The sequence below is a fragment of the Rhamphochromis longiceps genome, linkage group LG17 (genome assembly GCF_057381845.1).
Source record: "Rhamphochromis longiceps isolate RC_006_pf linkage group LG17, R_longiceps_female_GT1.1, whole genome shotgun sequence".
NCBI lineage: Eukaryota > Metazoa > Chordata > Actinopteri > Cichliformes > Cichlidae > Rhamphochromis > Rhamphochromis longiceps.
The window spans coordinates 38,707,063-38,723,782 of NC_140573.1; the positions used below are offsets into that span (position 1 = coordinate 38,707,063).

The 16,720-nt window shown below is 43.1% G+C and overlaps 1 protein-coding gene across 4 annotated transcripts in view; it reads right to left on the minus strand.

The window, feature by feature from the left end:
* The window catches only part of LOC146650157 (kinesin-like protein KIF21A), a 43,889-nt gene that overhangs the window by 12,163 nt on the left and 15,006 nt on the right, over window positions 1-16,720 (minus strand). For 3 of the 4 annotated variants that reach the window (XM_085386226.1, XM_085386225.1, XM_085386224.1), the window contains exons 2-17: window positions 9,274-9,496; window positions 7,517-7,699; window positions 6,957-7,106; window positions 4,884-5,018; window positions 4,629-4,793; window positions 4,243-4,358; window positions 3,930-4,125; window positions 3,645-3,834; window positions 2,656-2,719; window positions 2,333-2,521; window positions 1,714-1,761; window positions 1,041-1,101; window positions 844-955; window positions 530-718; window positions 253-452; window positions 49-156 (exon numbers count right to left, since the gene is read on the minus strand). In XM_085386226.1, coding sequence (XP_085242352.1) covers window positions 49-156; window positions 253-452; window positions 530-718; window positions 844-955; window positions 1,041-1,101; window positions 1,714-1,761; window positions 2,333-2,521; window positions 2,656-2,719; window positions 3,645-3,834; window positions 3,930-4,125; window positions 4,243-4,358; window positions 4,629-4,793; window positions 4,884-5,018; window positions 6,957-7,106; window positions 7,517-7,699; window positions 9,274-9,496 — 2,329 coding nt within the window. The remainder of the gene's footprint in view (window positions 1-48; window positions 157-252; window positions 453-529; window positions 719-843; window positions 956-1,040; window positions 1,102-1,713; window positions 1,762-2,332; window positions 2,522-2,655; window positions 2,720-3,644; window positions 3,835-3,929; window positions 4,126-4,242; window positions 4,359-4,628; window positions 4,794-4,883; window positions 5,019-6,956; window positions 7,107-7,516; window positions 7,700-9,273; window positions 9,497-16,720) is intronic. The other variant, XM_085386227.1, reaches the window with a different exon arrangement.

Sequence of the window (16,720 nt, forward strand, 5' to 3'; positions counted from 1 at the left end):
TGATCCAAAAGCAACTTTATAAGACATGAGTGTTCCTGTGCCTCTTACCTCAGCTCTGCGCTGGTCTTTTTTCAGCGAGGCTATCTCTCTGTTCCTCCTGCACTCTGTGGCCCTGTTCCTCTCCTGCTGCTCCTTCATCTGGCGCATCAGTGCCACCTGGTGGACAAGCATAACACAGCAAGTGTAGCATCGCAGCTACAAGACAAGTGTGAAAAGTGCTGCTTATCCCAAAATGAAAAGAAGGAGCTTTACTTTGGTTTTCTTCATCTCGGTCACATCCAGCTGGAGTTTCTTGAGCTGCTTCTCGTACTGCGACTGGTTCTTCAGCAGGCGTGCGTGCTCCTTTTGGGCAGACTGGAGCTTCTGCAGCTCTTTGTTCATGGAGGTCAGCTTCCTCTCGTACTCAGCTTTGATCCGTTTGGCCTTTTCCTCCGTACCGGACTCCACTGAACCTGTGGATGGAGTAGGTTTCATTTCCTTTGCTCTTTAATCCTCTTTGAACAGGCAGATCCTAATTTCTCCATCTTACCCATGTTGTGCAGCACTTTGTCCCTCTCCAGCTGCGTGTCTCTGATCTTGTTCTGCAGCATCATCAGCTTCTGTTCATACTGCTGTTTGAGAGTGTGCAGACGCCGCTGGCTGTTCTCCAACTCATCGATCAGCTTCTGCTTGATGGCGATCTCACAGGTGATGTTGGCCAGGTCGGCCTGAACGTTTTCTGCACACCCCAAAAAGAAACATGAAGTTCAGGGTGTGGTTTCTTTACAATCTGTGCACAGTTTTGTCTGGGGAAACAAAGATGAGCTCTTATTTTGATACTTCCTTCCATCTGGATAGCTGTACCTTTCTCATCCAGTTCTTCAGAGTCAGACTCCTCGGATGTCTCATCTCCCGCCATCTCAAAGTCCTCTTCTTCTCCATCAGCATCCTCGCCCTCTTCATGGTCGCTGCCCTCCTGGTAAAATGGTAACAAACGCTGAGTAATATGTGACATTTACATATTATATTTACAGTTTAAGTTATTTAATCCAGCCACCTACCACCTCTGCCTCCTCGTTTCCTCTTTCCTGATCGTTGTCCGGCAGCTCCTCTTTGACAACACTAAAGGAGGGAAAGAGTGTTAGCTCTCTGTCTAAGAAGGAAATGCTACAGTCCCAAGAGTCAAATTCGGACTAACAGGAAGTTAAATCACAACAAATACAGATGAATGACACATGCAAATGATTATAGGCTTGATTAATGAATGATTTCATTGTGATTTCACAAACATGGAGGACACAGTGGGAGAGACGAAGAGATTAAACGATCAGTAACTACCATCCACATTACATTAGGAGCCGCCGCACACTGCAAAGATCTGCTGACCAAATGCCACACGCTACAGCAAAGTGTGTGATATTTATCAACTCCAGCTCCAAATTTAATATGTTTTCAATGGTTTTGGTATCACAAAACGTGATCTGATCAACACCCTGCAGTGTGCAGTGAAAGGGAAAAAGAGGGCGAGGAAAGAGCTGGTTAAATTCCCTGCTCCCTTTGCAGGACCGTGAACCGCCTGTAGGTGCAGAAAAAGTTAGTCGCTTCGGGAATTTGGAAAAGAAGGAAGACTTGGGTCGACAATCAGCTAAAATCACTTCAAGGGAAGGGCACAAATTCCATTGCCAGTTTCAGATTGAGTATTTGAACCCCATTTGTTGATGGGAGGCGGCAAACCTGGCGTCCTCAAGCTCATGATGGTGATTCTCTTCGTACTGCCTCAGTCTTCGGTGAGAAGGATGGAGGTGGGGAGGGTGAGGACGGCGGAGGTAAAGAGAGCAGACAGGCCACAGAATTTGGGGGAAAACGAAGGATGTTTATAAGAGAGAGACAGAGAGAGAGGGCGAGAGAGATCAGCAAGAGGTGAGTGACAAAAAACCCCCAAAACAGCAGCTCAAATGATGGATTTTGGTTATGGAGACGTAAAGAAAGGCAGATTTCATGTGAGAAAACCTGATTTAAAGAAAATAAACAGTTCTTTGTAACTTGCAGATCCCAAGCATGTATAGAAATAAAAATATACAAGACACATGCAGCAAAGGGATAAGCGATCAATGGCCTCCAGCGTGTTGGAGAAGTGGCGACTGAATGCAGCACACATTCCATTAAAGAAACAACAGGGTGTAAACTGCTAATGTAGGGAATCAGCAGATAATTACAACACGCCAAGAGGCGACACTCTGGCTGCACATTAACAGCTCTCCAATTTCTACTTCCTGGCAAAGCGGCTGTTATTCTTACGCACTTCCAGGAACGGACTAGAGCTTCACAACTGTGTGCCAACTTGAACATGTACCTCTTTTTCTTCTTTTTCTCCTTCTTCTTGAGTTTCTCCAGGTCTTTCTTGGCCATCTCGATGACGTCCCTGGCCTCCTTCCCTGGAGCGAGGAGGGCGGGGCCGCCGTACAGCGAGGAACGAGTGGAGGCCCGGGACAGGTTCTTCCTGAGGTTCTCGCTCACGGCCTCGCTCTCCAGAAGTTTGGCTCTGAGGAACGAGTTACATTACACAAACGTTACTGTTGCTAAACACTTGCAGCACATTTTAATGTGAAGTTATACTGTTGTTGCAGACACGTTCCTGTGATCTGGCTAAGGCTAAAATCTGGTCTCCTTTCGTACCTGAGCTCCTCGATTTCTTTGATGTAGTTCTGAATCATGTTGCCGATTTCTTCGTTACCTTCACCTACAATTAAAGGAAGTTAGGACTTTAAATGATATAAAACTATGTTAATTATAAAACTAATAGCTTAAAATCATTTCAGAAACATGCTTTAGTGGTTATTTTATCTGACATACTGGTTTAAAACATAAACTGTATATAAAAGACCGACATATCAGTAAGGGGATAGTGATTTGGGTTCCAAAAAAGAAGTCTATAAGCCTAATTATCCATAATAAGCATCATCGTCTGGGTCCGATTAAGCAGAGACACCCTCCTTCACTCCGCCCCCTCCTCAAGCTCTTCCTGGTTGTCACTGAGATTCTTCCAATCCTTCTGGGTCTCTTCTCTGTGGGATATGGCCAAAACACCTCACCTAGCAAGCGCTCAGGAGACGTCCTAATCAGATGCCTGAACCACCTCAACTGGTAACAGCTCTACTCTGACTACTGGTTACTTTGAAACTCACATATTACAACTGTACGTCCTGGGTTTGTCAATCAGATCATCCAGTTAGGCTAGGACAGGGTTACGGTGGAAAACCAACATGGCAGTAGGCACGATGCTCAGCTCAGAATAGACAGTGAGTGATTTATGAAGAAACACTTCAGAACTGATGACATCTTATCTTAGCACGTGTTAGCTTACTCACGTAAAACTGCAAGGGTGGACAAAAACCTGCCAACATGCTAGCGTTATAGCATGCTAACATTAGCATTTAGCCCAAGGCCCTGCTGTGTATATGGCCATACATAGTAAACGGACTGGTTCTTATGATGACGTCTCACTGTGAACCAACCAACCACTTTTTAAATACTAAAATCCCAGTTCTACAAAGATTAGAACTATATAAAAAATATGATACAGCATATACAGTATCAGCAAAACCAGCTGTGTCATGAGGCTGTGTAAGACATATGTTGTATGAGCTTTTTTGAAAATGTCCTACCTGCTTTGGCGAGAGCCTGGTTTGCCTGGTCACTGAGGATCTGAGTGAGTCGGGCTCTCTGGGCATCAATGGTCTCCTGCATGGCCTTCACTCTCACTCTCAGGTTGTTATTCTCCGTCTGCAACATGGAGTTTTCATGGACCAGGTCGTTCATGCCCTCCATGCCGTCCTCACCCACCATACGCTTTCCCTAAACAATCGACAAAAGGGCCAAATATTGCTCTGCTCATGTCCTCTACATGGACTGTATTTGTGAATGCATTCCCGCCTGTGCCACGCTCTTACAGTCTTGTACTCCATCAGCTCCATCTGCAGTCGTGCTATCTCTGTCCTCAGGGCGCTGATCTGCTGGCTGGCCCTATCCTGGTTCACCATCACCTTGTTCTTGATGTTCCGGGCCCGGTTGGCGTATTTTAGTGTGTTCAAGGTTTCCATGAAGTCCCTGTCTGACGGGCTGATGCAGGCGATCATCACAGTTTGACTGGAGGATGCAAGAATAACGATCAAGCCCGTTGATTTCTTACGGCTAGTATGGACATTTAAATGCATATCTAATATTTATTTGAAGAGATATCACAGCAGATTCTTCCCCACAAACCTGTTGCCACCTAGTGAGTCCTGTAACAGCCGGGTCAGTTTGGAGTCTCTGTAAGGCACGTGAGTGGAGCGCTTACTCCTGTCTCCAAGAGCACTGATGACATTTCCCAGGGCGAGCTAAGGAAGGACACGGAAGAGGAGAACAAGCATTCAGCCTTAGTTACCTTGCCATCAGTATTCACTATAAATAAGGTTATGGTGAAAGAAATCAACAGTGTAATGCCTATTCTGTCCATCAGGGGTCTCTCCTGCACCACGCACTGGTAAATGCTGGTCTCTTACTTGCTTTTCATCACTGTCCTATTAAATGCAGCTCAAACTAAATTAAGTGGCCAATGACAGCAGCGCAGTGTTTACTGTTTAAAGTTCTCCGTAGAGCTTCCTCACCAGCCCACAGTTGATGGAGATGCCCTCTTTCGCTCTGTCTCCTGTAGCTCCAGTTCTCTTTAATCTCTCAGAACCCGCCAGGTCCACAAAGTGGAACTTGGCCGTCAGAGTCTCAAACTCATCGATCTCTGAGTCGTTAGCCAGACGGTTATCCGTCGCGTTATCCTGGACGAAAAGGGAAAGGAAAGTAAATAAACAGAACTGCGACTGATGCAAACACACCAGTCCTCTGTTGCCTTTCATAACAATACTTACATTGTTGTCAGGGGAGCAGACTCGCACTTGGCACAAGTGGATGGTGAAGATGGCATGGGAGCGTGAACTCTGGACGTTCATCTGGGTGCTGGCGGTGGTGCGAGACAGAGCGCCCAGCTTCAGACACTGAATCATCTGTTAGAGGAGAGGTGGAAGAAACAGATGACAAAAAATTGTGTGCTTTCTCATATCATTTCTGAGCTGCACAGAAATCTAAACATAGAGACTGTTCCTAACCACTGTGATCGTTGAAGAGTTCAGTTAAGACACTTTAGCAGCTGAAAGGTAAAAAGACTACAAGAACTTAATGATGACTTCCTCACTGGGAGATGTGAGTCTCTGCTGGAGAGAAATCCTACTCACTGAATGGAAACACTACTGTGCAAAACTCTTGAGCAGCACTCATCTTTTTCTATTTAGCGAGGGAAAAAAAATCTACTTCTATGGATGTTTCTGCCTTTTGTTCAGTTCTTTGTCAGCATGATCCCACGCTGCTTCAATAATGTTGAGGCCCAGGCTCTGGAGATGACTGGTAGTGTTTCACTGTTACTGCATTGGCAGTGTTTGGGATCAGACTCAGGCCAGATGCATCTTCAGGTCCTGTGTCAGGTCTTTATTGGCTTTTTTTCTATTTCTTAACAGGATGACAGCATTCAGATAATGTTCATGTTTTATCCTCCACTTGTCCAGGTTCCTCAAATTTTTTAAAGGACATGCTGCACATGTTTTTGGCTAATAGCTCTTTGGGAATCACCTTGTTGCTGTAAAAATTCTACTTTATGCCTGTTAGACTGTTATCTCTGTGTTTTCCATGTGAGAACTAAATAGGCTGCTAGTAACTAAGCACTGTATGATACAATATGAAAAAATTGCCAGACGATTCTAGAGTTTATCGAGCCATCTGACAGATACATCCATCCATCCATTTGTTTCTGCTCATCCTTTTTCAGGGTCACTCGAGCCTATCCGAGCTGGCTTAGGGCGAAGGCGGGGTACACCCTGGACAGGTCGCCAGTCTGTCGCAGGGCTAACACACAGAGACAGACAACCATTTGCACTCACATGCGCTCCCGCATTCACACCTATGGGCAGTTTTGTGTTTCCAATTAACCTATGCCCCCATAACTGCATGTCTCTGGACTGTTGGAGGAACATGTTTGCACCCATGCAAACACGGGGAGAACATGAAAACTCCACACAGAAAGACCCCAGCCTGATGGTGGAATTGAACTCAGGACCTTCATGCTGTGATTCATGTTTAAAGTCTTAGTAGATTGGTGTTAAATGGCTTGACAAAAACCCCCAAAATATTCCTCTAAAAGTGGTCAGCTCAAGGACTGAACTGAAAAGGGGGAAAAAAATACACATATAGAAGGGCCTGAAGAGCTGTTCCTAAAGATCCCATTAAAAAAAACCTACTAAATGTAGGTGAACTATCAAGTAATGAAGGGTGGCTAGAAACTTTTGCACAGTGTAACAAGTGTATTTTTACAGCGTTATGAACGAAATGAGTTGAATCAGCGGTCCCCAACCCCCGGGCCACAGACCGGTACCGGTCCGTGAGTCTTCAGAGTTTTTATCATTAACTCACTTTCCCTGGGTCTTTTCCCGTGCGTTATGAATAAATCTTTTTTTTGGTACCTGTACTGGTTTTATTTTGTTGTATTTATCCGCGACAACTTAAAGGCCGGTCTGTGAAAATATTGTTGGACATAAACTGGTCCGTGGCGCAAAAAAGGTTGGGGACCGCTGAATTAAATTAGGATTACCACCATTGTAACAGGATTTGTGCTGCCGCCATCCGAGTTATTTTGAAAGCTTTGGTCCTGTCGTTTAGCCTAAATCTTCAGAACATGAGTCACTTTCTGAGTGGGTTTTTATCACAATTTAAGACATCACCCTCAAAATGTAAAACTATATTCTACAAAAAAGATCATTAACTTCCAGTTTGCGTAGGCTCATCATCTTGGTCCATTAAAGCTACTTATTGTGACCCCCCTCGCAAAATCCCCCCCAAAAAGCAGTAGTATATTTGAGCCGCTTTTAGCGTTTTTCCAGGTTTTCGAAACTGACCTCGGCTGCAGAGGTGACGGTGCGGGTGGTGACCCCCACCGTGTAGATGCCTCCATTGGCGTCCTCGTGGATTTTGATGTTGGATTTCTGCTTCCTGGCCTCGAGGTCTCGAGTCGTGTCGAACAAATCGAGCACCTCCTCGTTGTAAAGCTAAAAAACAAGAAAGTCATAAATAATTAACAAACAGCCGACAGATTAGACGACGTCGTGCAGAGCGTAAATTATTATGTCACTGTCGGAAGCGCCATTTTTTCTCTTCAGCTGCTGCCTCACCAGCTGTTAGCAGCCACTTGCTGGCAGTTAAAAATAAAGCCGGGCGCGACCTCGGAGACAGGCTAATGACAGTTTAATGGCAGTCGGGTTATCTGCGCACTTTAACAACCTGAACTGATACACCCTATGCCGACCTTTGACCTCTTGCTGTCTGCATGCTCTCGCTATGTCTAACAAACTGACTTTAAGTTATTTCAGTGTTATTTATCAGCTTGCTGATGATGTTCGATGTTACCAACTGAGTTGCTCTGCATTGTTTGTGGATGTGAGTGTGTGTGTTTCTGCACCTCCAGGAACTGTGCATTGATCTTGAATTCAGGAACAGGCCTGCCCTGCTCAGTGGCGGCCTGTCTGCGCTCCTCGATTCCTCTGAACAGGTGGTTCACGGCCCGAGGAATGATGCCCAGCTCGTCCTCTCCGATGTTGACATCGAAGCCAGTTCCCATGGTGTACGTCTTCCCCGAACCCGTCTGGACAGGGAGGAAAAGACGGGGGATGGGCCGGAGTCATGGTGACACAAAGAGGAATGAGACATTGGGGTTCAAATTCACACGTCACCCCTCTCCTCCCCACCGAAACGCCAGAGAGGCCCCGACAGGAGCGCGTGCGTGTTTGTGCCGACAGATGATCGAGAAAGACAGTTTTATTCTGCACGGCCGCACCTGTGTGATTACCGTGTTTGTGTGCATGCGTGTGAATGAGTGTGTTGGGCCGCTGCCGTGCCCCGTGAAAGGCGCTTTGTCAGAAAAATAACGGGCGAGGGAACAATGTGAGGACAGAATAATGAACACAAAGAGGAGCTCAGAGGAAGGGTAAGAAGAGGGAAGTTTAAAAAGCAGTTGTTCAATGACAGAGTGTCTCTTTGTACATTGAATTTCAATACAAAAACCCTTTAAATCACACTGAATAAAACTAAGCTGTTATTTTTTGCCTCTATAGTCCTCAGTGTGGCTGCACCTTCCTTTCCTCCGTTGCCTGTGAGTAAAGCATTGGTGTCATGCTGAGGCTGTTCCAGGCCTTCACTCATATTCACAAAGGCCAAAACATGGTGTTGTGTCGATAGCAAGGATTAACAATGATGAGAGTGACCGGTTCACCACTGAAGGTGATTTTTACTTTGTTTCCACACTGATGCATTAAATTAATGTTGTTCTTTTTTTGATTTGTGACTACTATGACATTGAGGCTAATTATCTGAACGCACTTTAATGAACACTAAATCACTGTGCAATTAATTCTGTTGGTATCGGAAGTTACCGATATTTGGATCATCACCGCCACTGGTCAGAACAGGCTAAGAAAAAATTGAGCCTAACACTTCAGACAGTTGAGCTGTTTTGCATTGCACAGGCCTTAATGTTACCGTACAATACATACATCATCCACTTTTTTCACAATTATACACTTGCAGAACTATAACCTCTACATAAAACAAAAGGATTTTGCATATCTGTCCATTTCAAAACCAAGGTGGACAAATGACCTTGCTGCTTTCCTCTGTTTCCAGTCTTTTTGCAAAGCAACTGTGGAACTGGCTGCCATAGCTTCAGAGATGAGAGTGGCACCAATCAACTGCTTTCAGGATGCATGTTAGTCTATAATGTTTAAAGCCATAAAATATGTTTTGACTTCTTGGTTTACTTTCCTGCTCTGGCATAATGTGAAGCAGACACTTTCTACTTTGTTTTGATTGGATAACAAACTTCCATATCTATCATTCCCTCTTATTCTAATTTATTAGAGGCAATACAAAGCTGTGGTGATGAGGACATGTTGGAACATATTGGCAGCACAGAGCTGCCGAGGCTCCTTTATTGCCTGCCTACCGATGTGAAAATGAAATCAGCTTCATATCACATGATGCCATAAATCTTTTGTTTCTGGAAGGAGTGCCGCTCCCTTGAGAAAAACTTTGACTGAATGTGAATATGTGACTGAGCTTGTGTATATTCATGCCATACCGGTGTGCTGTTAACATGAGTAAAAAAGGCAACGCTCCATGCCCTTCTACCAATACGTGTGCAGCAAAAGCCTGCTGACTAACCTGTCCATATGCAAAGATTGTGGCGTTGTAGCCCTCAAGGCAACCCTCGATGAGCCTCTCGGTGCAGTGGGTGTAGATCGTCTCCTGCTGGGTGTCCATATCGAAGACATAATCATAGGTGAAGGCCTTGTCCTTGCCCAGGACCACTTGGGGTTCTCCTGGCATCACATACGTACAGATGTGACAGCCCTCAATCTTCTCTTTGGGCAGCTGAGGACGAATCCTGGCAGACAGAGAGGGAGAAAGAGACCACAGTAGAGGTGAGACGTGGCTCAAGACTTGGGATAGGTTGTGGAGGTCACGTATGGGCAAGTTACCTTTCAGAGCTGGGAGAAGAGCTTTAACTGTTGTTAATGTGACAGTGTTACCCAACCAATGATCATCTCCTATGTCTAACCAAGTGGATTTATTGCTTATAAATAACATTGACTTTATTGGCTTAATGGTGCAGCTAAGCTGAAGACAGAAACAGTTTTCACTGAGCATGTCTTTTTATGCATGTGGAAACCAGTGTCAGCATGCTGCCCGTGCACTGTACAGTGCCCGCACTGTTCAGGAGTGAGGGAGAGCGAGCGAGCTCTGGGTAAACAGTCCCACCCATAGATTTCATTAAGGAATTGCTCTGTTTGCCTTCCTTCAAATAAAAACACTTCCCCGTTACATCATTTCCTCCTCCGCTTTTTATCACTGCACTAACAGTCGACCTGAAGAGGAAGTGGAAATGCTGAAGGGAAATATTTGGACAGGGAATTAAAATGGTGAAAACTGTTTATAGCAAACCCTGGATGAAAATAGGAATAGAAAACAGTTCTATTAGTATCAATACTGCAATACTCGTAGAAATAAATGGTAAATTATAATGATGGGCATGTGAAGGAAAACCTCACAGTTAGCAGGAAGTAAATGGATTCCTTCAAAGGCCACAGTCAAACCCCAGAAAGGTTAGAATAACAGTGAAAAAACAGACTCTCAGAATAGAAAAGTGTCAGTACTGTTGGTGTCCTCTGGTGCTCATTAACTCTCAGTGTATGTGTGAGGATGTGGCACTTTGCATGAAGTCTGTACTATATCACATTAGTCACAGCAAGAGTCTACAGAAAAAAAGCAAAAGGCTTAGAAGGAAAGGAAAAGAAGGATGTTGGTGAAGCTACAGTAGCAAAGGTCCACAGAGGTGTCATTGTGCGTGCGTGACATCAGATCCCAGCTATTTAGCAGGCTCCCTCTCTGGGATTACAGCACTGATGAAAGCAGGACAGAGGCAGACAGTCCTACCTGCAGTAACTGTATTCCCGTAAGAGTATTATAACTGTCAGCTCTGTGTTGTGAAGAGAAGTCCCAAAAAGTTCAGCTTTCCTAGCAGGATTTTCCTGACATTCACTCAATTGCATGCTACAGCAAAAGGCACAGAGAACTTACAAAGCATCAGATCTCATACAAAAACAATTTCCACAGCATTGGATGGAACACAGTGAAGACAGTCATCAAAAATCAGAGACATGTCCAGTTGTACACTGGTCCCTCGCTTTAACGTGGCCTTGCTGTTTCACAGATTTTTTTGTGCAATTTTGCATGCTTTTTTTGTGTTCTGCGTCCTGATTGGCTGTAGACCATCGTCAATCAATCTCCTCTGTGCCGTGTCTCCTGTCCAGTACAGAATGCGTTCAGCTTGTTATATTTACATAAATCTTTGATCGCTAGCAGTGTGACTCTGAAATGTATGAACTGTATGTTTCTAAGTTTTCTCCCCAACAAACACAACAATGTTGACAAAACGTAGGCAGCTGCGGTAGCACCCGGAAGGCAGAGGAAGATGCTAACCATCGCACAAAATGTTGAACTTCTGGACATGCTAAAGGAAGGTAGAAGTTACTGTATTTTTTGGACCAAGTGTTTAAACAAGAAAGAAAAGTGTGAAAATGTTCATGCCTGTCTGAGAAAAGTGTATAAAGTGTGTAGTGACAACTTTTAAAGCCGTAAAACATCTATAATAATTGTAAAAACTAAAGTTGGCTACTTCACGGATTTTGACCTATTGCAGGTTATTTTTAGAACGTAACTCCCGCGATAAACGAGGGACCACTGTAGTTAATGAAAAGACAAGACAAACTGGTCAGGGAGGCTGCCAACAGACCTGTAGCACCACTGAAAGAGTACCAGAACCAGTACCAACCAGTACTTTCAGGTAGAGCAGGGCAATATGACCAAAAATATTTATCACGATATACATTTGAAAATTTGCGATAACGATATAACTGACGATATAATTGACACTAGACAAAATACTTTACAACTCCTCAACTTTATTAGTGCAAAAAAAAAAAAAAATCAATGTATTTTCACTTAAACAAGCAGCTGTTTTAAGTGCATTAAAGTTATATTAAAAAAATTAACAGTGCAAATGCAAATTCCTTGCTGACAGTTTAACCAAAAGGCATTTCCAGTGGAAACTGGCCGACATATCCTCAGCATAACCATGTATAATATCCACAAAAGAGGTTATACACACACAATACGGTAATATTATGTTGAAGCGCAGGACGTATCACTCCGCGAGGCTCCTGCCTACGATAGCCTTAATGCTCCAACAATCCATCAAGCAGTGCGGCTTCGTAGCTTAGCAAAGTCGTACCGAAACATTTGACAGATTCTCGAGCGCCGTGTACATAAAATCGTTTCAAGGTCAGTAAACACAACCAGAATTCATACATAAGGCACACAGGATTATAAGGAACACTGTCGATTTTCAGAAAAAGCAAAGGATTGATTTTAAGTGTGCCGTATTTTCCAAAAAACACAGTAATAACGACGGCCTGCTAGCATGCTCTACCAAAAATAGTGCTTTGTTGTGTATCTGACGGATGAACGCTAAACCAGTTCCACACCACTGAAGTTGCAGCATTTTTACAAACCAATTCTGGTTCATCCGTTTCATTCAACGATCCACTTTTGCCCTTCTCATTCTGTGTTGCCACCATGTGCGTATGAAAACAAAGGCACTGCGCATGCGCGTTTTACCCATATTCTATCGCGATATTTCATTTTCTTATCGTTGCCCAACATTACACTGGTATTACCGTGAATGGTATGATATAGCCCAGCCCTACTTTCAGACAAGAACTGGTTGTGTACTACACACTAAAAAACTAACAGTCTCCACATGTCTGGTCTGTGGGGTAGGGATGCAGGGTTGGTGAAGCATGGTGGTGGCAACATCATGCTTTGGGGCTGCTTTTCTTTTGCTGGAACTGTGGTTTTAGTCAAATACTAAACTTTTGATCTGAAATCCCAAGCATACATCCAAATCAACAAATAAATGGCTTCACCGGAAAAAAAGAAAATTAAAGTTTTGGAATGACCCAGCCAGAGCCCAGACCTAAATCCAGTATAAAATCTGTGAGCTAAAGAGGGCTGTGTGCAAGACATGCGCTCCTACCCAACAAGACTGAATGCTGCAATTAAATCAAAATGTGCTTCAACACAGTTTTAGCATAAGGGTGCGCACACGTACAACTAGCTTATTATTGTCTTATAGTGTCACATTAAAGGTAAGAAAATTTTTGAAATGATTTATTGTGATCTAATTTTTTTAACATCAGAAAAACCTGGCAGTTTAACAAGTGTGTGTACAACTACACTACAAGGCTTGTTGACACAAAGCTGATAAGAAAATGTCAAGTTAATGCATATTTTTAAAAACTACATACATCAGAGGTGGCTCCAGGTGAAGATGACGTAACTATCAGGTCATCTGAGAAGACTGTGACTTAATGGCACGACGGCTGAGAGCATTACAGGAGTGAATCTGCATTAATCCCCTTTGGCTAGCTTCCCAAAACTTGTCAGAGAGCTTGTAATCCAGGTAACAATAGAGGCACTCATTGCAGCTTACAGTGAGGGCATTAAGTCACTCAGTTATTGTTCATTTGGGAAGAAAAATGTAACAAAGTATGAACTACAGCAAACACATTTAGAAAAAAAAGGATTTTTTCTAATATAGTTAAGTATAATTAAATCAGTGTTTTCTCCAAGAGGGACAAAAAAAGCCTCTACAAATGTAGTCTCCATTTAGAATAAATGCCCAGTCTATCTGATTACGTTCGCCTTAACAAAGCAGTGATGCACTGTTTGTTTTGTTGCTTGTTACGACATCTCCGGGGTCCTCCATTTAGAAATGGACCAGAGAGAGGAAAATAAATGTCTGAGGAAAAGATAAAGAAAAACAAAGGGCCAGGAAAGACTGGACATGATGGCTACAGATGGAAATTGCACCCACAGTGCATCTCGTCTCAAACTCATTATCTATCTTTGCATAACAAGACCTTTATACTGATCTCATTCAGCCTGTCATTTTTTCTTTCTTGTCACAGTAAGATGCACCACTGCAAATGAATAACGACACACTGAATGCACTGCCCTCGCTGTTCAGGAGGGCGAGCGTGTCATTTTATGTGCCTAGGATTTTTAAGCTCGGTTCTGTTTGGATCCAAAAGCACAGACTGCAGTCTCAGCTTATATTTAAATAGTAAAAGTGTCGTACGTTATTTTGGGAGCAGCTGGTGAAAACTGCATGATAGCTAGACAAAACAGTAATAGTTAATAGAATAAATTCATGTTTTCTGGGTCATGTTGGTCTATGAAGCCATGCTTGGATGCCTCTGAATGCTCAGTGGGACAAGAAAAATGCTCTATAATGCCAGTCTATCTCCATTTTACAGTATGCTAACTATCCAAAAACAGCAAGACACAGATATTTGAAAATAGGCTCAAGTCATCACTCTAGGCAATGCAGGAAATAACACTAATGTGAGCCGGTAAGCGCTGTTACCAGCTCAGCCCTCTACCTGGCACACCCTCGGGCCACAGTCTTTTGGCCTGTAACTTCAACAACAGTGAAACAAGCTCTGTAAAGAAGAGCTTCTGCCTGTGTCTAAACCAACTTATGTATTCAGAGGGTGTGGCATGTTTTTTTTGTAGCTCACAGAATACAGCTAGAATATTCCAGTAAAAACTGTGCCATATTTTGCTATGCTTAAAAAATTCTGGATTAAATGGCAATGAAGCACTGCTTTTCATTGCCAGAAGTCTGTTAAATCCTGTCAGTGAAACCAATGATACTACAGTATTACCAACACCCACGTTTGTTAAGTACACTTGTACACTTTCTCACCTTCTAAGACTTAAATGCAAAGAGTAACACCACTACTACATCTGTGATCTAAATACACAATGACTGGGCACATTTTTTTTAGGTACACTGTTGAACTGGTTGTTAGCAAAATCATTTAATCAGTCAGTCACATGGCAGAAACCCAGTGCATTGAGGTTCAATCCAAACATCAATAAGAAAGAAAGATTATTCTGAATGTGGTAATTAAGATGTGGTAATCTTAATGTCATTAATGCCGCAGGTCGGAGGGGAGTGATCACTTTGGTTCACTCAGATAGGAAGGCAATAGTAACTCAAATAACAATTCATTGCAACCAGGGTATGCAGAAGAGCATCTCTGAGCACACATGACACTGAAACTTGGAGTAGATGGGCTACAGCAGCAGAAGACCACACCACCTGCCACTCCTGTCAGCTACGAACAGGAAATTGAGGCTACAGTTTGCACAGGCTCACTGAAATTGGACAACAGATGACTGAAAAACTGCTGCCTGGTCTGAGAAGTCTTGATTTCTGCTCTAGCATTCAGGTGGTAGGGACAGAATTGGGCATAAATCCATCCTGGGCTATTAACGATTCAAGCTGCTGGTGGTGGTATGATGATTATTTTCTTGGGACGCATTAGTACCTTAAAGCCTTTAAGACACATCTTCTGACGGCTGCTTCTAGCAGTGTAACGCTCCTTAAACATGACAATGAGTTAATTATATTCAAATGGCCTCCACAGTCACAAGATCACAATCAAATAGAGCACCTTTGGGATATAGTGAAATGGGAGACTGGTGTCATGGATGTGCTGCTGAAAAATGTGCATCAACAAAACCCGAGGAATGTTTCCAAAACTTGCTATGCAGAATAAAAGGCAAAAAGGCGCAACACTTTACTTTGGTATGTTAGGAAGTATAAAGAAATGAGTTTTGAATGTTTATATGAAATACACCTCTATTATGAGTAGTCACTGGGTGTGTGCATACTCACAACTAATGCAAGTTCTGGCATCGGGCATTTCAGCTAAACATAAACAGAAGTGAGAGGTGTGAAGTGTGTTCTGCTGGTGTATTATTAGTGCGACTGACTGACTTTAGCAGTGATTATAATCTGGCAACCTTCACTCTGGTTCAACCCAAAACACTCTTCATCTGTTTGAATAAAGGTTTGCCCTTCAGCGCAGTGCAGACTTAGAGCACTAATCCACCTTTTAGAGCAGCACACTCATGCTCTGCACGGCTGTTTCTCCAGGAAATTTCAGTTATCTGCTTATGCATTAACACGCACGCACGCACGCACGCACGCACGCACGCACGCACGCACACACACACACACACACTTTCAAAGCTTTTTACACACAATTTAGGTGCATCTTATGATTTTACCTTTAATTTTAATTCTGTGAGGAACATAAATAACTTTTTCATAGTGAAACTAGAGCTCTACAGTTAGATTAACAAATAGTTGTAAGACAAAATGCATACTGAAAATCTCAATTTGGAAAAAAGTAAACATGTTTGTTTAATATGACTAACTTTTTTAGAAAGATTAATTTTTTTAAATCTAGATTTCACTCTTTATGCTTGGCTAAGCTAGCTACCTATCTCGCTATTAACATGTGCAGCTAAAAGTTTGTAGGTTGCGAGTCGTTATGTAATTTAACTTATACACACTGCCACACTGATCTAATATGTACACTTGTTTAGCTTGTTGGCTTTTGGACAAAGGTGAGAATAGTTTCTACTGAGGATTTTGCAGTCACATAACCGCTAACCAGGTCACATTAACTTGGCCACCATATTGGTAGTCTCAAGTGACTAATGCCCTAGTCACATAGTGACTATCTGGCAACCAGTGAAGGAAAAATAGGCATTCACCAACCGGTTGGTAAGCTGTTGCTGGAGGTTGACGGCAGTCACCGTTTCAATTATTTTGAAAGCCCCAGTCACATGGGAAAAAATTTCTTTGCAAATACGTCCTTGTGATTGCACTGTTCGCTAGCAGATGTAGTTCACATGGAACACGCCGCCTTGTCTGCAAACATTTGCCAGCTATTCTCTGAGCAGTAAAAACCGAGACACAAACTGGAAATGGACACCATTTGTCTTCAAAGTAAACGTTCCTTCTTTTGAAAAATGTTAGCACAAATTTTTACTTTCAAAGTAAATACCCTCAGTTTCTGGTTTGTATTGCAAAACGTTTTACTACCGCTCAGATAGTAGCTAGCAAGTGTTTGCAGACATGTGGGCATGCTCCATTGCAAACTACCATTGACCAGTTTTACCTAGGAGT